This window comes from Coregonus lavaretus (genome assembly GCF_964263955.1).
Source record: "Coregonus lavaretus genome assembly, chromosome: 3".
In the NCBI taxonomy this organism is placed as follows: domain Eukaryota; kingdom Metazoa; phylum Chordata; class Actinopteri; order Salmoniformes; family Salmonidae; genus Coregonus; species Coregonus lavaretus.
In genome coordinates, this window is record NC_139990.1 from 49205409 (window position 1) to 49228877 (window position 23469).

A 23469-nucleotide genomic window follows, 5' to 3' on the forward strand; every position below is an offset into this window, starting at 1 on the left:
AGAAGTCAGAGGGCCAGTAAAGTATTTCCTCTGACTTCCATCTCACTGCCCTTCATTCACAAACAGGAAGCTACGCTTACCAGCCACGCTTATTCACCGTTATTCATAGCTCTTTTTATGTTGCAGTCTCCCCCCCTCACTCTCCCTCTCTGACTCCGTCTCTCCCTCTCTGTCTCTCTTCCCCTCCCTGTCTCTGTCTCCCTCTCTCTTTCCTCCCTCTCTCTAACCCCCCCCCGCCCTTCTTTCTCCTCCCAATAGAGATGGACCTACCTCGCTCTCACCATGGCAACCTGGTAATCCCTTATCTAGCAGAAAAATTCTGACATATTCAGTGACATATACACCACACACACACACACACACACACACACACACAAGCACACACACACACACACACACACACACACACACACACACACACACACACACACAAACACACACACACACACACACACACAGGGACACACATATGAAGTCACACACATTGAAGTGAGGAAGCCAGCCATATCCTCCCATACACACACACACACACACACACGCACACACACACACAACACACACAATAATCCTATTAACATAAAATTATATCAAATGTTATTTGTCACATCCGCCGAATACAACAGGTGTAGACCTACCGTGAAATGTTTACTTACAAGCCCTTAACCAACAATGCAGTTTTAAGAAACATTTGTGTTATGAAAATATTTACTAAATAAACTAAAGTTTAAAAAAAGTAAATAAACTAACAATAATGAGGCTATATACAGGGGGTACCCGTACCGAGTCAATGTGCGGGGCAACAGGTTAGTCGAGGTAAATGAGGTGATATGTACAGTTGAAGTCGGAAGTTTACATACACCTTAGCCAAATACATTTAAACTCAGTTTTTCACAATTCCTGACATTTAATCCTTGTAAAAATTCCCTGTCTTAGGTCAGTTAGGATCACCACTTTATTTTAAGAATGTGAAATGTCAGAATAATAGTAGAGAGAAGGATTTATTTAAGCTTTTATTTCTTTCATCACGTTCCCAGTGGGTCAGAAGTTTACATACACTCAATTAGTATTTGGTAGCATTGCCTTTAAATTGTTTTACTTGGGTCAAACGTTTCGGGTTGCCTTCTACAAGCTTCCCACAATAAGTTGGGTGAATTTTGGCCCAATCCTCCTGACAGAGCTGGTGTAACTGAGTCAGGTTTGTAGGCCTCCTTGCTCGCACACGCTTTCTCAGTTCTGCCCACATATTTTCTGTAGGCTTGAGGTCAGGTCTTTGTGATGGCCACTCCAATAACTTGACTTTGTTGTACTTAAGCCATTTTGCCACAACTTTGAAAGTATGTTCGGGGTCATTGACCATTTGGAAGACCCATTTGCGACCAAGCTTTAACTTCCTGTCTGATGTCTTGAGATTTTGCTTCAATATATCCACATAATTTTCCTTCCTCATGATGCCATCTATTTTGTGAAGTGCACCAGTCCCTCCTGCAGCAAAGCACCCCCACACCATGATGCTTCCACCCCCGTGCTTCACGGTTGGGATGGTGTTCTTCGGCTTGCAAGCTACCACCTTTTTCCTCCAAACATAACGATGGTCATTATGGCCAAACAGTTCTATTTTTGTTTCATCAGACCAGAGAACATTTCTCCAATAAGTACGATCTATGTCCCCATGTGCAGTTGCAAACCGTAGTCTGGCTTTTTTATGGTGGTTTTGGAGCAGTGGCTTCTTCCTTGCTGAGCTGCCTTTCAGGTTATGTCGATATAGGACTTGTTTTACTGTGGATATAGATACTTTTGTACCTGTTTCCTCCAGCATCTTCACAAGGTCCTTTGCTGTTGTTCTGGGACTGATTTGCACTTTTCGCACCAAAGTATGTTCATCTCTTGGAGACAGAACGCGCCTCCTTCCTGAGCGGTATGACAGCTGCGTGGTCCCATGGTGTTTATACTTGCGTACTATTGTTTGTACAGATGAACGTGGTACCTTCAGGCATTTGGAAATTGCTCCCAAGGATGAACCAGAGTTGTGGAGGTCTACAAATTTTTTTCTGAGGTCTTGGCTGATTTCTTTTGATTTTCCCATGATGTCAAGCAAAGAGGCACTGCATTTGAAGGTAGGCCTTGAAATACATCCACAGGTACACCTCCAATTGACTCAAATGATGTCAATTATTCTATCAAAAGCTTCTAAAGCCATGACATCATTTTCTGGAATGCTGTTTAAAGGCACAGTCAACTTAGTGTATGTAAACTTCTGACCCACTGGAATTGTGATACAGCAAATTATAAGTGAAATAATCTGTCTGTAAACAATTGTTGGAGAAATTACTTGTGTCATGCACAAAGTAGATGTCCTAACCGACTTGCCAAAACTATAGTTTGTTAACAAGAAATGTGTGGAGTGGTTGAAAAACGAGTTTTAATGACTCCAACCTAAGTGTATGTATACTTCCGATTTCAACTGTACATGTAGGTAGGGGTAAAGTGACTATGTATAAATAATATACAGCGAGTAGCAGCCGCGTAAAAAAAAAGGAGGGGCCAATGCAAATTGTCCGGGTAGCCATTTGATTAACTGTTCAGCAGTCTTATGGCTTGGGGGTAGAAGCTGTTAAGGAGCCTTTTGGACCTAGACTTGGCGCTCCGGTACCGCTTGCCATGCGGTAGCAGAGAGAACAGTCTATGACTAGGGTGGCTGGAGTCTTTGATAATTTTTAGGGTCTTCCTCTGACACTGCGTGGTATAGAGGTCCTGGATGGCAGGAAGCTTGGCCCCAGTGATGCACTGGGCCGTACGCATTACCCTCTGTAGCACCTTGTGGTCGAATGCCGAGAAGTTGCCATACCAGGGAGTGATGCAACCAGTCAGGATGCTCTCGATGGTGCAGCTGTATAACTTTTTGAGGATCTGAGGACCCATGCCAAATCTTTTCAGTCTCCAGAGGGGGAATAGGTGTTGTCGTGCCCTCTTCACGACTGTCTTTGTGTGTTTTGACCATGATAGTTTGTTGGTGATGTGGACACCAAGGAACTTGAAGCTCTCGACCTGCTCCACTACAGCCTCGTCGATGTGAATGGGGGCGTGCTCGGCTCTCCTTTTCCTGTTGTCCACGATCAACTCCTTTGTCTTGATCACGTTGAGGGAGAGGTTGTTATCCTGGCACTACACGGCCAGGACCTCCTCCCTATAGGCTGTCTCATCGTTGTCATTGATCAGGCCTACAACCGTTGTGTCGTCGGTAAACTTAATGATGATGTTGGAGTCGTGCCTGGCCATGCAGTCATGGGTGAACAGAGAGTACAGGAGGGGACTAAGCACACACCCAGGGTCCTTAGCTTAGTGATGAGCTTTGAGGGCACTATGGTGTTGAACGCTGAGCTGTAGTCAATGAACAGCATTCTCACGTAGGTGTTCATTTTGTCCAGGTGGGAAAGGGCAGTGTGGTGTGTAATAGAGATTGCGTCATCTGTGGATCTGTTGGGGCGGTATGCGAATTGGAGTGGGTCTAGGGTTTCTGGGATAATGGTGTTGATGTGAGCCATGACCAGCCTTTCAATGCACTTCATGGCTACAGACGTGAGTGCTACGGGTCGGTAGTCATTTAGGCAGGTTACCTTGGCTTTCTTGGGCACAGGGACTATGGTGGTCTGCTTGAAACATGTAGGTATTACAGTTGGTCAGCGCATGCTCTGAGTACACGTCCTGGTAATCCATCTGGCCCTGCGGCCTTGTGAATGTTGACCTGTTTAAAGATCTTACTCACATCGGCTAAGGAGAGCGTGATCACAAAGTCGTCCGGAAGAGCTGGTGCTCTCATGCATGCTTCAGTGTTGCTTGCCTCGAAGCGCGCATAGAAGTCATTTAGCTCATCTGTTAGCCACATGTATGATGAAGCTTATTCTTTTCAAAAGAAGATTGTTGTTTGTGGCTTTTTAAAAAGCCATATGAATGAGAGTGGTTGTCTGTGTATAACTTATGTATGCATGGTGTATACGTGAGGTGTGCATGTGCATTTGTGAGTGTGTGTTTCTCTCTCTCTCTCTCTCTCTCTCTCTCTGTGTTCCTGTGTAGTGTCTAATTGATTTACTACCCAGGTCAATGGCTATGCGGTTAAAGAGGAGCTCAGCTCACACATCCTGTAGTTAGGTTCTCACTCTCATCACGAGGCAATCATCCCCCAAGTCATATGTGTTTCTGATCTGTGTGTGTGTGTGTGTGTTTGTGTGTGTGCGCGTGCGTGTGTGTGTGTGTCGTAATTAGTAAATTGCCTTTATCTAAAAAACAAAATAAACTAAATGCACATTCACTTTATTCCAGTCAACATTACAATATTTCACACATTGTACAACAAGCCTGGGTTATTACAGTAACAAGCCTGGGTTATTCCAGTAACAAGCCTGGGTTATCACATTAACAAGCCTGGGTTATTACAGTAACAAGCCTGAGTTATTACAGTAACAAGCCTGGGTTATTACAATAACAAGCCTTGGCTATTACAGTAACAAGCCTGGGTTATTACAGAAACCATCACATGTCCAAATATATTCACATAAAAAACAAATCATACTGCTGTCTGACAGGCCCATACTGTATGTGTCTGATAATAATACAGGCAGCTATCAAATCAATGAGGCCTAATACGACCCAGTGCACGTGACACACACATGAACACACACACAGGTACTCAGGCTAACTAGCTGAACATTTGGTATTTGGTATTTATTAGGCTTCCCATTAGCCGCTGCAAAAGCATCAGCTACTCTTCCACATTACATAATACATAGTGCAGAACATCATTCCTGCCTGAAAGCTCCTCCCCCACACCTGAACCCTATCCAATCAATAAAGCTGCTTTCTGTTGACAGACAGATAGCACCTGTAATGAGCCCGATCTTCAGGATTGATTGATTGGTAATAGATAGACGATAGATTGATCTATCTGCTGAATGAATGAATGCACTCCAATCAACTGTATTGATATGGGCTATAGCTGATAGCTGATAGGACATGTCAATCCCCAGTAGTAGCCTACTATATATCTCACTGGAAGGGAACTCCTAATACTGCTAACATGCACCCTTCCCTTCCCCCTTTAACCCTCCCTTAAATGAATCACTAATCTAACACGACCGGATCGGTGAGAGCTAATTGATGCTGCTGCATAGCTGTCATCAATCCAGTCATCTCAGATCAGTGATTACCTAAGGAAGAAAGAGGAAAAAATGTGTTTAATTCAGAATGAAGCAGGGAGAAGTCACAGACCATAAAAAACTATATATATATAACTGTAATCACATAATGCCATTGGTTGCCATGTGCCAAATGATGAAATCAAATCTTTGGTGTTCTGATCCACATTCATAACAATACATATGATATCTCCATCTCTAGTTATTTGGTCATAACAGTGGGTGAGTTGAATATGACCCAGTTGTGCATGGTGTTTAATTCTGATTTTATGTGAGTAGTTCTGAACAATGAGACAGAAGTACTGTGATAAGAGGGATTGTTTTCATCTGTACTATAAATACAGTCACTGCGGTGTGTGTGTGTCTGTCTGTGTGTGTGTCTGTCTGTGTGTGTGTGTGTGTGCATGTGTGTGTGTTTGTGCTATGCAGTGTGAGGGTTTGGCCACTAGGCTGTGCATGGAGAAACTCAAGATGATACTGTACCTCTCAGGCCGTTTGGGTGAGACCTGTTACTCCTTTGCAGTGGTGTGTGTGTGTGTGTTCAGTGTGTGTTCAGTGTGCTCAGTGTGGCCTGGGTACAGGGTGTTGCAGGGTCATGTGTTCAGCTCCAGTGAAGGGCAGTCTGTGTGTACAGTAGTGGTTCACCACCTCTGGTATACTGTTGAACACACAGCTACTCTGGTCCAGGGTATAACCAGACCCTTACTGCCCTTAGTCTGGGCCACGATGATATGGACACAACACTGACTGGTCCTGAGGAGAGAGAGAGAGAGAGAGAGAGAGAGAGAGAGAGAGAGAGAGAGAGAGAGGGAGAGGAGGAGAGAGAGAGAGAGAGAGAGAGAGAGAGAGAGAGAGAGAGAGAGAGAGAGAGAGAGAGAGAGAGAGAGAGAGAGAGAGAGAGTGAGAGAGAGAGAGAGAGAGAGTGAGAGAGAGAGAGAGAGAGAGAGAGAGAGAGAGAGAGAGAGAGAGAGAGAGAGAGAGAGAGAGGGAGAGAGGAGAGAGAGAGAGAGAGAGAGAGAGAGAGAGAGAGAGAGAGAGAGAGAGAGAGAGAGAGAGAGAGAGAGAGAGAGAGAGAGAGAGAGAGAGAGAGAGAGAGAGAGGGAGGGAGAGAGAGAGAGAGAGAGAGAGAGAGAGAGAACCATATTACTTCAGTAACAGGGAGAGATGCAGTGCTATAGCTACATAACTAGAGGATACAGTAGGGATGTTCTAGACTGTAGCAAAGGTTAGGGGCTTAGTTATTCCAACACATGCTGCTCACCCTCCATGTATGTGGGTGTGTAATGTGGTTAATGATGAGCGCTCACTGATGAGTGATAAGTGTAACACACACACACACTCACTTGAGCGCGATGGAGTATTTGCTGGTCCCTGATTCGCTGTCTCTAACCAGGAAGCTGGCATCCCTACAGCGCTGGAGCTGAGCCTCTGCCTGCTGGCGACTCACACTGCCATGGTACCAGCTAGAGGAGGGGGAGGGGGGTGAAGAGAGGGATGAGGGGAAAGAGAGAGAGAAACAAACATACAGTACATATAATCTTTAGAGCTCCATAGAGGTACTGCAGAGCTTCAGAGCAGTAGATTGATGGGGATGAATGTCATATTGAAGGTTAGGGGGAGGAATATGGGGAGGGTTGGGGAGTTAGAGGACGGTAGGAGGGAGAGATAGAGAATGCTTGCTTAGCGAGTGCCACTTCCTCCTGACTCGGCTCACACTGAGGCTCGAACCCAGGACCTCTGCCTTGCTAGCACACATAACCACTCTCCTGAAGCATCTTACCAGTCAGCGCCATCAAAAAGTTAAGTATTCGCTGGCACAGGTGGGGACACTTCAGGCTGAGGACTAAGTACAGGCTACAGCAATACACTATGACGATATACAGTCTACAGTGCCTTTAGAAAGGATGGATCAACAACATTGTAGTTACTCCACAATACTAACCTGGCAAAATGAAAAGAAGGAAGCCTGTACAGAATAAAATATTCCAAAACACAGTGGTGTAAGTACTTAAGTAAAAATACTTTAAAGTACTACTTAAGTAGTTATTTTGGGTATCTGTACTTTACTTTAATTTTTATATTTATGGCAACTTTTACTTTTACTTCACTACATTCCTAAAGAAAATGATGTACTTTTTACTCCATACATTTTCCCTGACACCCAAAAGTACTCGTTACATTTTGATAGGAAAATGGTCCAATTCACACACTTATCAAGAGAACATCCCTGGTCATCCCTACCGCCTCTGATCTGGAGGACTCACTAAACACAAATGCTTCGTTTGTAAATCATATCTGAGTGTTGGAGTGTACCCTGGCTATCCGTCAATCAAAAAATATAAAAACATTGTGTGGTCTGGTTTGCTTAATATAAGGAATTTGAAATGATTTATACTTTTACTTTTACTTTGATACTTAAATATATTTTAGCAATTCCATTTACTTTTGATACTTAAGAAATACTTTTAGACTTTTACTCAAGTAGTATTTTACTGGGTGACTTTCACTTTTACTTGGGTCATTTTTTATTAAGGTATCTTTTCATTTAATCAAGTATGAAAATTGAATACATTTTCCACCACTGCCAAAACATGCATCCTGTTTGCAATAAGGCACTAAAGTAAAACTGCAACAAATGTGGCAAAGAAATGAACTTTATGTCCTGAATACAAAGCGTTATGTTTGGGGCAAATCCAACACAAGACATCACTGAGTACCACTCTTCATATTTTCAAGCATGGTGTTGGTGGCATCATGCTACACTACATGACCAAAAGTATGTGGACACCTGCCAGTCGAACATCTCTTTCCAAAATCATGGGCATTAATAAGGAGTTGGTGCCCCCTTTGCTGCTATAACAGCCTCCACTCTTCTGGGAAGGCTTCCCACTAGATGTTGGGACATTGCTGCGGGGACTTGCTTCCATTCAGCCACAAGAGCATTAATGAGGTTGGGCACTGATGTTGGGCGATTAGGCCTGGCTCGCAGTCGGCGTTCCAATTCATTCCAAAGGTGTTAGATGGGGTTGAGGTCAGGGCTCTGTGCAGGCCAGTCAAGTTCTTCCACACAGATCTCAACAAACCATTTCTGTATGGACCTCGCTTTGGGCACAGGGGCATTGTCATGCTGAAGCAGGAAAGGGCCTTCCCCAAACTGTTGCCACAAAGTTGGAAGCACAGAATCGTCTAGAATGTCATTGTATGCTGTAGCGTTGAGATTTCCCTTCACTGGAACTAAGTGGCCTAGCCAGAAGCATGAAAAACTGTCCCAGACCATTATTCCTCCAACTCAAAACTTTAAGGTTGGCACTATGCATTCTGGCAGGTAGCGTTCTCCTGGCATCCGCCAATCCCAGATTCGTCCGTCGGACTGCCAGATGGTGAAGCGTGATTCATCACTCCAGAGAACGCATTTCCACTGCTCCAGAGTCCACAAACCGTTCTCATGCTGATGTTGCTTCCAGAGGCAGTTTGGAACTCAGTAGTGAGTGTTGCAAATGAGGACAGGCGATTTTTACCCGTTACGTGCTTCAGCACTTCAGCTTGCATGGCCTACCACTTCGCAGCTGAGCCGTTGTTGCTCCTAGACGTTTCCACTTCACAATAACAGCACTTACAGTTGACCGGGGCAGCTGTAGCAGGGCAGATATTTTACTAACTGACTTTTTGGAAAGGTGGCATCCTATGACTAGCCGGTTACCACCCGGTTACTCAACCCTGCACCTTAGAGGCTGCTGCCCTATGTACATACTGTAGACATGGAAGGAATCACTGGTCACTTTAATAATGGAACACTAGTCACTTTAATAATGTTTACATACTGCTTTACTCATTTCATTTGTATATACTGTATTCTATCCTACTGTATTTTAGTCAATGCCACTCCGACATTGCTCGTCCTAATATTTATATATGTCTTAATTGCATTCTTTACTTTTAGATTTGTGTGTATTGTTGTGAATTGTTAGATACTACTGCACTGTTGGAGCTAGGAACACAAGCATTTCGCTACACCCGCAATAACATCTGCTAAATATGTGTATGTGACCAATACAATTTGATTTGATGACGGTGCCACGTTGAAAGTCACTGAGCTCTTCAGTAAGGCCATTCTACTGCCAATGTTTGTCTGTATAGAGATTGCATGGCTTTGATGCTCACATTTATACACCTGTGAGTAACAGGTGTGACTGAAATAGCCGAATCCAGTAATTTGAATGGGTGTCCACATACTTTTGTATATATAGTGTATCTCAATCCCCCCCCCCCCCCCCCCAGCCTCTCCCTTCTCCTTCTCCTCTTCCCTTACCTCTGTTTCTCCAGGGGAAGGGTGGGGTCCACTTTGCCTGTCTCCGCCTTGGGTGTGGAGGTGGGGGAGGGAGGAGAGGAAGATGGGGAAAGTTTGGGAGTGGGAGAAGAGTGAGAGGTGGGAGAGGGGGGAGAGGAATGAGAGAGAGGCGAGGGAGGAGAGAGTTTGAGAATGGGGGAGGTGGGGGAGGGGGGAGAGGGGATGAGGACTTTCTTGTTCCAGGTCTTCTGTCTGAGGGTCTGCTGATGACTGAGAGTCTGCTGTCTGCTGGGTGGAGGAGCTTCCTCTTTAGGGGGCGAACTGCTCATTCCCTTCTTAAACTGGACTGAAGAGAGAGAGCGAGAGGAGAGAGAGAGCGCGAGAGGAGAGAGAGAGAAAGAGAGCGAGAGGAGAGAGAGAGAGAGAGAGAGAGAGAGAGAGAGAGAGAGAGAGAGAGAGAGAGAGAGAGAGAGAGAGAGAGAACTGTGTATTTTTTTATATCATTGTTGTATCCAATATGTTTCCTCTCCTTCCCTCCCTCTACCTCCCTCCTTTTACCTCCCTCCCTCTGGAAAACATATATCTACCTGTCAGTGCTCTGACGATGTCCTCCTTCCTCCACTCCCAGGGTAGTTCATACTCTCCAGGGGGGCGAGGGTCTGACTCCGGCCGTGTCACAGGGATCCACACCCCTCCTGCCTCCCCCTCCGTCTCTAGCAGCCCCTCATAGGGAGTGTCGTAGATGTGGGGGGGGGTGGGCTTGCCCCCTTCTCCATCTCCCTTGGGGAGCAGCACACACACCTTCAGCAGGTCCTTGGAGCCCCGCCTACGAATACCTAAAAAGTAATAAGAACAATAACATGGTCACATGTTGATATCAAACCCTCAACTCAGCCATTGCAATATTACTGCTGATGTGACATGATTGTGATCCATTGTTCAGTTGTACGCTCTTAGAAAATAAATGCTATCTAGAACCTAAAAGGGTTCTTTGGCTGTCCCCATAGGAAAACCCTTTGAAGAACCCTTTTTGGTCCCAGGTAGAACCTTTTACACAGGGGGTTCTACATGGAACCCAAAATAGTTCTGCCTGGGACCAAGAAGGGTTCTACCTGGAACCAAAAAGGGTTCTCCTATGGGGACAGCAGAATAAACCTTTTGGAACCCTTTTTTCTGAGAGTCTAACACACAGCTTCGTAGCTTGTGATGTGGTCAGACATGTCTGTGGAGGCCATCAGGTAGCCTGTGTGTCTGGGCTATTGTGTGACTAAACAATGGAGCTACGGGAAGAAAGGTCAACACAGTGCCTGATTGGCTGACAGAACGGACCTCTTCCTCTTTTGGGAAGTGATTGGGTGAGACCAGGAGGAGGGGGAGGGGAGGTGGGGGTCTTTTGGTTCTTTTCACACAAAAGTAAAGTAAAATGTAAAGTAAAATGGAAGGGGTGGGGGGGGACAACTGGTGGCAACTTCCTTTCCAGAGAATGGGGTAAAGGAAACAGAGGCAGGAGACAGGAAGTCCAAGAGGAAGCTGCACCCATTGTCGCAGCACAACACCGTTCCCATAGCAACCGCCCGTAGGGAAGGAAGTCAGGGGAGAGAGAGCGGAGGGTCTCGTTCTAGTCCGATCCTTTAAAAACCTTTTACAGCATTAGTCTACAACCTTGACTCTGGAGAGCTGCAGGGAGTGCAGGCTTTTATTCCAGCCCAGCACTAATTCCAGCCCTGATTCCACTAATCAAGGTCTCAATGATTAGTTGATTAACTGAGCCAGTGTGTATCAGCACTGCGCTGGAACAAAAGCCTGGACTCCCTGTAGCTCTCCAGGACAAGATCTGACCCCTGACCTTTGACCTGACTGACCTGTGATGATGACCTGGGCGTCGTAGGGCTCCATGTATCCATCGTTCTCTCCCTCCCTCTCCGCCTCCCTCTGCTCCCTTGTTTTCTCTGCGTCAAACGGGTCAGCATAGTCCTCCAGAATAATCAGCTACACAGCGGGACAGAAGGTTTTTTTTAATGTATTTTTATTTAACCTTTATTTAACAAGGCAAGTCAGTTAAGAACAAATTCTTATTTACAATGATGGCCTACCCCAGCCAAACCCGGACAACGCTGAGCAAATTGTGTGCCGCCCTATGGGACTCCTAATCACATTATTATTATTATTATTATTATAATCACGGCCAGATTGTGATACAGGGTCTGTAGTGATGCCTCTAGCACTGAGATGCAGTGCCTTAGACCGCTGCGCCACTCTACCTAACCTTCACAGTATTATACTGTAGGCCTTCTGCCAGAGTAACTGCAATAACCTATGTAATTACACTGTAACAGTTTAGTTGGTATGGAAACGTCCCCTTTACGAACTGGGAATGTTTCTTGGGGAATCTCCCCTGCTCTGTGCTCTGTATGTGTCTTCCCTCCCATGGCTCTGTGTGTGTCTGAGTGTTTACGTGTCTGTCTGACTGCCTGTATGATCTTTATCAAAGTGGATCCAAAGCGATCTGAGCTACCTGTGGGAGAGCTACAGTCACAACAGTGTTAGGTGATATTATGCCTCAGACAAAGCCTTCACTGGGGGCAGAAATAGAGGAGGAGAAAGAGGTATAGTGTGTGTGTGTGTGTGTGTGAGTGCGTGCGTGTGTGTGTGACAGCAGTTAGGGGGAAAGGAAAGGAAGGGACACAGGAAGACAGACTGGGGGAATGAGGTTAGGTCTCATTGTGTGTTTTCTGTACGGCTGGTCCCGAGCGCTGTGGCATGAATGCAGCTGGTTCTAAAAGCACAGTGCATTGTGTGGTGAGGAAAGAAAGACAAGAGGGGGGAGGGAGGGGTAGAGACAAAGGCTGAGGTGGGAGAGAGATACTGATCACAACTCTCAGAGCTACAGTTCTTTCTTTATATCAGTGCACACATACATGTATGGAAGCTCGTTCCCTCCACCTAAAATAATAATAATCTGACTATGAGATAGTAAGTCATAATTATGAGATAATAAGTAATTGTAATGAGATACTAAGTCATAATTATGAGATAGTAAGTCGTTATTATGAGACAATACGTCATAATCATGAGAGTAAGTCATAATAATGCGATACTAAGTCAGAATTCTGAGATAGTAAGTCATAATTATGAGATAGTAAATCATTATTATGAGATAGTTAGTCATAATTATGAAATACGTTTAGGCAATCAGTATTACGTGAATCACACATTTTGAGTGTGTGTGTTTGCGCTTTTGTGTGTGTGAGAGAGAGAGAGCAAGAAAGAGAGAGAGAGAGAGAGAGAGAGAGAGAGAGAGAGAGAGAGAGAGAGAGAGAGAGAGAGAGAGAGAGAGAGAGAGAGAGAGAGAGAGAGAGAGAGAGAGAGAGAGAGAGAGAGAGAGAGAACATGTCCATGAATTATAATCCACATAATAATTCACATTTCCTGTTGTTGCAGGATTATATATATTTTTTGTATTTATTAGGGATCCCCATTAGCTGCTACTCTTCCTGGGGTCCAAACATATTAAAGCACTTATATTACATATAATACAAAAGATAAAACAGTACATCATATAACATTATTACACCACTACATATCTACAATACAAAATGTTTAATACCACCATACAACAATATCACAATGTGTGCATATGCATGTGTCTGTACCTTTGTGTGTAAGATCCTACATCTGTATGTGAGAGTCCTTGTGTCTATATATTTAAGAGTGGTTACATTTCTCCTGCCCCATTCCTCAGCTGTTTACCAAATAAAGTGGCGGGGAGTACGCTTTGTTCTTGTTTGAATCACAGATTTCCATTTTAAAAGGGGTCGTGGCCTGCAGGACTATTCAATGTCCATGATCCAGACTTATTATCTCATAATTATAAATATAAAGAGCTTCCATACGCTTCCATACACATACCACAATAAACAACAGGATCAAATGTGAATTACAGTAAGCCTAATAACACTGTAGGGCTAATTATAGCATTATAGCATATATTGTTGCTACCAAATGCCTTTTTCATTTTTTGTTTGTTCAATCTAAGACTTTGTTGGCAAAGATGTCAGTACCAAATCTGAGCCACTCACCATCGCTGATTTGATGTCCGCCTTCCCCCTCTCGTTTTCGAATCCCACCAGTTCACTTGTACCGCTGTTTTTGGGGCCCTTGTCCTGTTTGTCCACCTTGATCATCCTGCTGATGTACGCATGCGCCAAACTGGATGTCCTGGTGGGCCGATGCTCCTCAGATGCCCCCGTCTCGAGCTTGGAATTCTTCCTACTCTTCCCAGGGATGAGACTGTCCCAGATCTTACCGTCCTTAAACGAGTTCCCGCCAGTACCCAAGCCGTTCCGACCCAGTTCGATGGCCGAGTTTTTCCGGTTTCTTCCGGTCAGTATAGAGCCCATCCCTCCAGCACTTTCCTTGACCCGGTTCCCCTTCAGACTGGTCCCCGGGGTTAGCCCGTGTCTGGGTCGTGGTTGAGGGCCGGATTCGGAGGCTGAGCGGACGCGTTCGGTCCCGTTCTTCAGATTGATGGGGAAACTGAACCACTTTGCCATGGCTGGTTACGATCAGTGACCGGTTTTTTCTTTCTAGCTTTGGCTTTAAACTTATGCTAATGTAACACACTCACTTAGGTCTACTTAGTCTTACTTTTTATTAATCATCTGCAATCGAGACACAGAGAATAGTTGGTAAGCCTACATAAAACTTTCCAAGCACATTCATCCACGACGACATAGGCCTACGTTTACGCACGGCGCGCCTGGTATCTTATCCGATTTACCCCTTTTGTGATGTTAATTTCAACAAATTATTCATAATGATTTCTACAGCATAAATTTGGTAGTAAATGTTCTCATAGAATTTCAACCCCAAACTTCACCCCATCTGTCGCTTGACCCACTTCTCTTTGTCGTTCCACGGTGCGTAAAGTTACCTCTCCTTTCATCGACTTGAAACGCCTATAATATATATTTCTGACAGTCGCTATCTCTTTATCTCGAAGCTATCCCCGCAGTTTAAAGAGTAGTCTTTGGAGAGCGTAGAATCGGAAGAACTGGAAGTTTTTCTTCGCACTCACTAATGATGATCCCATTCCCGGAGCGACTGATGTATAGAGCGGGCTGTCAAAGCTGAGTGCTGGAGAGAGAAGTGCGTGTGTGAGAGAAAGAGTTTGGTGGAGTTGGGAAATGGGTGTGGTGGTGGACTAGCCTACATCAGAATGGTCAAAAAACGCCTATAACTATGCCTATAGTAGGCTATTATTCACTAACAGGGAGGAGACAGGGCAGCTTTGGCAACGCATTTCTCAATTGATGATCATTCTTAGCCAACATGTTGTGAATTTAATCATTAATTTGAGATGTTTTTTTAATTAATTGTTTTACTACATTTATTTAGTAGTCATCATAGCCATATTACAACATAGCCAATATTTATTAATCAACATAGCCTATATTTATTAATCAACATAGCCAATATTAACCTACATTGTATGACTGTAAGTCGCTTTGGATAAAAGCGTCTGCTAAATGGCTTTATTATTATTATTATTATTATTATTATTATTATGAAGGTGGTGTGTGCAACACAATAGGCTGCAATTAAACATTTCATCCCAAAATATGAACACAGCTTGAATTCACATGTTTGGGCACCACAATGAGTGAGAACAAATATTTTTTTTAAACAAGAAAATATGTAAATTGTGGGGAGAATTTTTCATCGAGGGAAAGATTCTCATGTTTTCGTGGACATTTCATCGGTCGATTCAGGTTACTATAATAAACTGTCCCCTAGTCCTCTGTCCTAATTTCCAATAACCTGTCATAACTAGGCCATGTGTGCTAAAGCGCCCTCTGCAGGGGATATGGTAGATCAAGTGGAACGGTTAGACTATTTGGTTGGTTTGGTATGGGACGCGTGGAATTTGAGGAGCACAAACTGATTCATGCCACAAGTTGTGATGCGTTTCGTTTATTTGTTTCTGCATTAGCTTACCTCATTCTTAGCAGTAAAACATTTTTTATTATGACAATCACAGCACTAGGCATTTTCATTCACAAAGACCTCTCCCCTGGGTCAATTTATCACAGATTGACAGACCAGACTCACCAATATTCAAAGCGGGCGCTGTCTAGAGCACCGCCTACTGCTATGTGCTCAACCAATACCTGTATTCCCTCTAGCGGGGCTGGGTGGTTCGTTTGACATCGGTCACAAAGGTAACAGGTTGGAGCTGCATATAACGAACTTATCTGCCTGTCTCGAAAAATGGATATACGCTGCTTTTTCAGAAGTATTTTCAGCCTGATTTAAACATTGTTTTTATTAACATCAAGTAAAACAACAGAAGAGGACTCGAAAATAAATTGATGAATTGTACTACTTTGGCCAAATAGCAGGTATGTTTTGGATGTTGTTTAGTTCGCTCTAGTTAGCTAACGTGTATAGTTAGCAAGCTAGCTACCGAACTAACCCAGTCAGCTAGCTAGCTAGTTATGACAGTAGTTTAGGGTTAGCTTGCTAGCTCTAGCTGGTTGACTTGCTCATTACAGACACATAGCGAGCTAATACATTTGCCCGCTCAGTCTTTGATAACTTGCTCTCTTGTTGGTGTCTAACCTAAGTTAACTTTTAATGATGGCAGAAAGGTGCTGGATAACGTCACTCAGAATTGAAATGCGAAGGCCACGGAGCAGGTGTAACATTGCATTGCCTCATCTAGATCTCTCCCGTAGTGAAATTCTCATTTAAAACCATGTGTACAGTCAGTGTACCCATCTGTCAATGTCACACATTCTCTTTTTACATGTCAGTTATTTAACGCTTTCTCAGAGCTCAACTTCAACATCTTGGCTCACTGCCTCTCTTCTCCCAAGAAGTTTCACTTGAGCTAGATGATACTATGACGCATACACTGAAGAATTCAATGTAGTGAGTGAACTCTGTTCAAAAGATACCCAGCCAGGGACGGCTTGTTCAATAGGGCGATATGGGCGACGCACTGCCAAACGGGAAAAGGAAGGGATTTTTTTTCTAATCAATTATTTAAAAAAAAATTAAATAAAAAAAAATATTTTTTTTTTATAAATTTATAAAAAATTATATCACGGCAACAGCAGTTATCAGTGTTCACGTCTGATCTGACAGCCACTAAATGTCAAATCAGGCTAAAGTCGTGCTTCAAATGGCCCCGCCCGTTTTTTGGGCGATTTCAGTCAGGTTGAAAATCGCCCAGAAGTCTGTCATAGACTCCCATGTAAAATCTAGTTTTGTCACATTTCAAAGCTTTCAATACATTCTCTATGGGTGTCTGTGGGCTTGCACTTACGCGCTTTCGTCATACATAACGTAACCACGAATGAACGTAACTAAGAAAAGACCAGGTAGCAGCCTCATTCAATTCACTACTACTATCAAAATGGCTAGGCTTCAGTCCAACTCGATTGTGTGTTTGAAAGAAGTTCCTTTTTGTCGGCGAACAAATGAAGATAAATTGGCAACGAAACAATTAGGACCCCCCAGACCAAATTTAATAATTCAACAGGTGTCTACTAAAGGGGGGAAGTCCTACACCCGAGGATTTTCCAAAAATTGGTATGAACGGAAAACCTGGCTAGCAGGCTGCGATGTAGCTAATGCAGTTTTTTGCTACCCCTGCTTACTCTTCCACCCTGAAGGCGGCACAGCAGACAGCACCGCTTGGACAGCGACTGGTGTAACCGACATGCACCATCTTTCAGAAAAGATTAAGAAAAATTAGCTGTCAAAGACCCACATATAGCTGTTTGAGATTGTCTGCTTTTGGGAGAGTGAATATTGCCACTCAACTGGATGAGGGATACAGGCTAGCTGTCCGCCGCCACAACGATGAGGTTAGCAACAGCAGAGTCGTGAACACTGTCTACGAGAATCGAGACGACCTCATATAATGTTTTGAAGCCATCCGGACGGGTTCATTGGGTTCATTTGACCAGCACACCTTGAGAGAGGCAGCTGGCTACGTGAGGATACTACATGATGAAGATTTAATTTTTTTCCTGCGGCTTTTTCACAAAATCATGCCCCACGTCGACATTCTGTACCAGAAGCTACAGAAGAAGGACATCGATGCTGTCTCTATCAAACGTGCCCTCGACAGCTTCACAAGCAAGTGCAGGCCATAAGGTAAGATTAAACAGATATCAAAAAATGTGGTAAAAGCTCTTGTTGATCCTGCAATCTGAACAAATACCAAGATGCTGTATTTTCAGCTGATATTTCATTTGTTTATGGAAATGCATATTGTTTATGCAGTGTTGAGGAATGTGAAAGAACACCCTTGATTATTTTTACTGTGATAACTTATTTTGCTTTTGTAAGCCAACACTTTTGAGATCAGTCAATAAATGCTTCTGGTATTGACTTATATGCTGCCCCTGTCTTCATGTTGTTGCTGGACATATCTTTTTAAAAATGTGTGTAGGTCACCTAAATCATCAGAAAAATTGCCCTCCCTGAGAATTTGTTCAGGAGCCGCCACTGTACCCAGCATATGTTATCTAAGCTATTTACCATTCTCTGTCATTTTATTGACCAACATTCAGTGATTACTCATGGAGATGTGGCCTACAGAAAGTACCAAGTGGCAAGGGTGTTGTCTCATATCTGATGCAAGATCACAGGTGTTAGGTGTTTGATAAGATGATGATACGAATTAAAACTTTACATTGATGTCTATTCATTATTTTGGCTGTTAGCATATATAATTTAACACAGCAGTGTATTGATGACAGATGAGAGAAAGTTCAGCCTGAGGGCACTTTTTTACTGTTGCTACAGGCACAGAGTTACAGAGAGGGAGGGAGGAAGAGAGAGAGAGATGACTGTTTACAGATTGGTTGCTCTTAGAGCGAGACCCTGAAGTGTGCAGGTAGAAGATCAGTGTGTGCATGTAAGGGGGATGTTTACTGAGCAACATAGTGTGGAATGTGGAGGGGTGTATTAGGTGCTTATATATGGTGCAGTTTGTGTTCTATTTGGCAACACTGAAGTCTTCTTTGTTATGCCAATGAGCGCCATTAGAATCAGAGAGAGGAAGAAATGGCTGTTTGTTTGCCTGTGAAAGAGGAGCAGTGGCAGTCGGGGGTGGGGGGGGGGGGGGGGGTCTGATGTAAGTCAAGAATGTAATAAAGAGGCAGAGTGGATGAATGAAGGGATGAATTGCCGATCACCAAGGAAACAGTCTTAACTGAAGGACTGTCTTGGGGACCCAAGTTGGTGTGGTATTTACATGTTCTAATGACACCAGCATTAATATGGAAAGGCTTTGGTATTTCAGTCACTCATGACTGACAGTCATCAGTAGGGCCCTATAAAATCTGTGTTGCGGATGGAATCACGGAATCCAGACACTAAAATGGAATTCAACAATATTAGAAAATGTATTAAACTTATTAGAAAATACATTAATTTGTCGAAGTTAAATCATAAGACATGAAAAAAATGCATCAGTGATTAGTAATTTCATGCATCTTTTTGAAACGGCACAGGAATGCCCTGTGTGTGTGTGTGTGTGTTGCGCACTTATGTCTGTGAAGCCATTAGCAAAAATGCTAATGATAATAACACGCATATACAGTACCAGTCAAAAGTTTGGACACACCTACTCATTCAAGGGTTTTTCTTCATTTTTACTATTTTCTACATTGTAGAATAATAGTAAAGACATCAACACTATGAAATAACACATATGGAATCATGTAGTAACCAAAAAAGTGTTAAACAAATCAAAATATATTTTATATTTGAGATTCTTCAAATAGCCACCCTTTGCCTTGATGACAGCTTTGCACACTCTTGGCATTCTCTCAACCAGCTTCACCTGGAATGCTTTTCCAACCGTCTTGAAGGAGTTCCCACATATGCTGAGCACTTGTTGGCAGCTTTTCCTTCACTCTGCGGTACAAACTCATCCCAAACCATCTCAATTGTGTTGAAGTCAGGTGATTGTGGAGGCCAGGTCATCTGATGCAGCACTCCATCACTCTCCTTCTTGGTCAAATAGCCCTTACACAGCCTGGAGGTGTGTTGGGTCATTGTCTTGTTGAAAAACAAATGATAGTCCCAGTAAGTGCAAACCAGATGGGATGGCGTACCGCTGCAGAATGCTGTGGTAGCCATGCTGGTTAAGTGTGCCTTGAATTCTAAATAAATCAGACAGTGTCACCAGCAAAGCACCTCCACACCATAACACCTCCTCCTCCATGCTTCACGGTGGGAACCACACATGCGGAGATCATCCGTTCACCTTCTCTGCGTCTCACAAAGACAAGGCGGTTGGAACCAAAAATCTAAAATGTGGACTCATCAGACCAAAGGACAGATTTCCACCGGTCTAATGTCCATTGCTCATGTTTCTTGGTCCAAGCAAGTCTCGTCATCTTATTGGTGTCCTTTAGTAGTGGTTTCTTTGCAGCAATTCGATCATGAAGGCCTGATTCACACAGTCTCCTCTGAACAGTTGATGTTGAGATGTGTCTATTACTTGAAGCATTTTATTTGGGCTGCAATCTGAGGTGAAGTTAACTCTAATGAACGTATCCTCTGCAGCAGAGGTAACTCTGGGTCTTTCATTCCTGTGGCGGTCCTCATGAGAGCCAGTTTCATCATAGCGCTTGATGGTTTTTGCGACTGCACTTGAAGAAACTTTCAAAGTTCTTGAAATGTTCCGGATTGACTGACCTTCATGTCTTAAAGTAATGATGGACTGTTGTTTCTCTTTGCTTATTTGAGCTGTTCTTGCCGTAATATGGACTTGGTCTTTTACCAAACAGGGCTATCTTCTGTATACCACCCCTACCTTGTCACAACACAACTGATTGGCTCAAACGCATTAAGAAATAAATAAATTCCACAAATTAACTTTTAACAAGGCACACCTGTTAATTGAAATGCATTCCAGGTGACTACCTCATGAAGCTGGTTGAGAGAATGCCAAGAGTGTGCAAAGCTGTCATCAAGGCAAAGGGTGGCTATTTGAAGAATCTCAAATATAAAATGTATTTTGATTTGTTTAACACTTTTGTTTGGTTACTACATGATTCCATATGTGTTTTTCATAGTTTTGATGTCTTCACTACTAGAAAATAGTAAAAAATTAAGAAAAACCCTTGAATGAATAGGTGTGTCCAAACTTTTGACTGGTTATATATATATATATATATATATATATATATATATATATATATATATATATATATATTTATTTATTTATTTATTTATTTAGTTCAAAAAATGTATCTCGCTTACACCGGATAAGTGCAGTAAAATGTGATGGAGATAGAAAGGCTTTCCCAAAACCTTCTCAATTAAATGTTAACTACAAAGTAGCGTATGCCTACCTGCCAGAAATCTATCATGATTATTTGCATCAATCCGTTTCGTTTTGCAAACTCTGCAATTACATGAGCGCTTCAGAAACATTGCTAACCAAACCAATGGTCTCTGGCTGGTGTCTACTTTAATTAAAGGGTAACTACACCCAAAAATAAAATATTATAAGATGTTTTCCAGACCTCAGAAGTGGTCTGATGTGATTTAAGCATTTTTGTGGACATAGAACATCCATTCTTTAGTTTTTCTATTAGTGTGATTTTGAGAGCGAAAACCTGAATAACTGGGAAAAATGGAAACCTGGAAAAATGGATTTTATAGGGCCCTACATCAGTCATGATATGTAATCTATTTGTGTCACCACGGAAGGAGACAGTTACACACGTAAGGCTATCCTCTTTCAGGTGCTTTCACTGAAGCACTGCCCTATATGCAGTGACAAGGCCTTGGTTATAGAGCACAGTCCAAGTGCTGTATCGTGATTGATGAAGCTTAGAGGAGGCTAAGTAGGAACAAAGATTTCTAGCCTACTGACTTTATGCTCTCTACTCTATCACTGTTTAATGAAGCAAAGACAGTCGCAGCCAGGACTCCATACTACAGTGGTCTCTTTCCACACTCTCTCCTAATTCTCCTAACCCTCCCCAGAGAGGGAGGTGGCCTTAATTCAATTCAGTGCAGGAGAATTCAATTTGAGAGTAGAGCCGGCGGGTTAGGAGACACTAAAGGCGTCTGCATGCTTCCCAGCCGAAACAGTTCGGAAGAGTTTGTGCATATATTATGACATTTTGTGACTTTTTTTGTGTTAGTTTTAGACTTTGTTTGTTTTGGCTGTTCGGCCACACAGTTTTTCTCGAGGCTAGCCGAAGTCGGTAGCCGAAGTCGGTAGCCGAAGTCGGTAGCCGAAGTCGGTAGCCGAAGTCTACGCCCCTTCGTCGGTGATTGGTCAACAGTAGGGATTCTTCAATAAAGTATTTGTTGTCATTCAACGAGAGATGAATGACAACTGCACCAAACATCTTAATGTCCATTTGTGTTTTTATTTCCTCTAAGCTCTCTGCAAAAATGTCAAAATTAATGACAGATTTCTTGAGTTATCGTAGATTAATTCAGACTATTTTGAGGAAGTGTATACTGGCTACGGCGTCTCAAAATGGACAAACAGTACTATTGACGCTTTTTTCCCTAGTTTTTCAAGCAAAGGTATTTTAAGGGAGTATGTGAGCATGCTCGGTTCGCCTAGCTGAGTTCGGCTAGGCGCCAGCTGAACAGAAGCTTGCTGACGCCTTAAAGGAGTCAGTAATCTGAAGACTCCTTCACCTGGTCACACTGTAGTCAGTCAGTTGTTAGGCTGGAGGGCACCGTCCCTTACCTTTTCTCTCTAAAGTACATAGTGTGACCGGGGTCCGGTCAGCTGCCTCATGTATTTCTCTCCAGAGAGAGACAGAGATTTGGAACCCAGGGGAGGGATAGAGAGGTTAGGGAGATGGTGATAGGGAGATGGTGAGAGGGAGGGATAGGGAGAGGTTAGGGATAGGGAGAGGTTAGGGAGATGGTGAGAGGGAGGGATAGGGAGAGGTTAGGGAGATGGTGAGAGGGAGGGATAGGGAGAGGTTAGGGAGATGGGGATAGGGAGAGGTTAGGGAGATGGTGAGAGGGAGGGATAGGGAGAGGTTAGGGAGATGGTGAGAGGGAGGGATAGGGAGAGGTTAGGGAGATGGTGAGAGGGAGGGATAGGGAGAGGTTAGGGAGATGGTGAGAGGGAGGGATAGGGAGAGGTTAGGGAGATGGTGAGAGGGAGGGATAGGGAGAGGTTAGGGAGATGGTGAGAGGGAGGGATAGGGAGAGGTTAGGGAGGTGAAGGGAGAGTCAGGCGCAGAACAGTGATACAAGCGAGGCAAATAGACAGCCAGATGGAGGGAGGGAAAGATGGAGAGGGCCAGGGGGAAGAAGAGTGTTGCATTTCTGCCCTCATTTTCTGCTCCACATTGTTTGGACAATAGGATGGGCTCCCCCTCCTTCCCCTGACTGTCTCTTCTTACCCTGGCCCTCTCCTCTCCACTGTCCCCTTTCACTGCTTAGCAGCTGAACTGGCCTGTTGGAAGTGGCTTGACACACTGACACCCAGAAAGATTGGGAGAGAGATAGAGGCATAGAAAGGGAGATGGAATGAGAGAGGGAAATGGCTGGGGTCCACTCCTGTGTTCCTGTTATGTTTGGTCCTATTCAATGTCAATGCTCCCTGCTGAGACTGAGCCTCTGTGTCTCACACACACACACGCGCAAGCAAGCAGTGTTTCCAAATATCTTTCGGTACCAGGGACAGGCAAGCAATGCTCCTCCCTCCTTAGAGTTGCCAATTGCCTAGATTAAACTGTAGAATGGAATAAATCAATGTCAGGAGGTCAACAACGTACTCCCAAGGACCAGGGATTGAGAAACACTGCGCCTCTAAAAACTGATTTATGGATGATTAGCCTATACATGCAGAAAGAAAGGTTGGTGTTGAAGATCCTTTGTATCTGTTGACCTATATTTGAAATAAATAGCCTAGGCTTTCTGTTGTACTCTGTCTGAAAGACCTAACTTGTAGCTGTCTTTCTGTTGCCCTCTGTCTGA

At 43.7% G+C, this 23469-nt stretch overlaps 2 protein-coding genes and 1 pseudogene across 3 annotated transcripts in view; 1 reads left to right on the forward strand and 2 right to left on the reverse strand.

Annotated features, from left to right (window-relative positions):
- LOC311107697 (mitochondrial glutathione transporter SLC25A40-like) overlaps positions 1-107 on the reverse strand; it is a gene marked incomplete at its 5' end in the record, with an annotated part of 4243 nt that extends 4136 nt beyond the window's left edge. The window contains one exon of the mRNA XM_084150216.1: positions 98-107. Within this exon, the coding sequence (XP_084006342.1) occupies positions 98-107 (10 nt within the window). The remainder of the gene's footprint in view (positions 1-97) is intronic.
- A 4192-nt stretch (positions 108-4299) lies between these two features.
- Positions 4300-14990, reverse strand: LOC311123348 (SH2 domain-containing adapter protein E-like; annotated as a pseudogene). The gene is made up of 6 exons: positions 13557-14990; positions 11340-11466; positions 10065-10313; positions 9499-9823; positions 6533-6652; positions 4300-5942 (listed from the first exon to the last, which is right to left on the reverse strand). The product of its transcript is annotated as an SH2 domain-containing adapter protein E-like (transcript).
- A 70-nt stretch (positions 14991-15060) lies between these two features.
- Positions 15061-23469, forward strand: part of LOC311107708 (cingulin-like) — a gene marked incomplete at its 3' end in the record, with an annotated part of 33463 nt that continues 25054 nt past the window's right edge. The window contains exon 1 of the mRNA XM_084150227.1: positions 15061-15878. The remainder of the gene's footprint in view (positions 15879-23469) is intronic.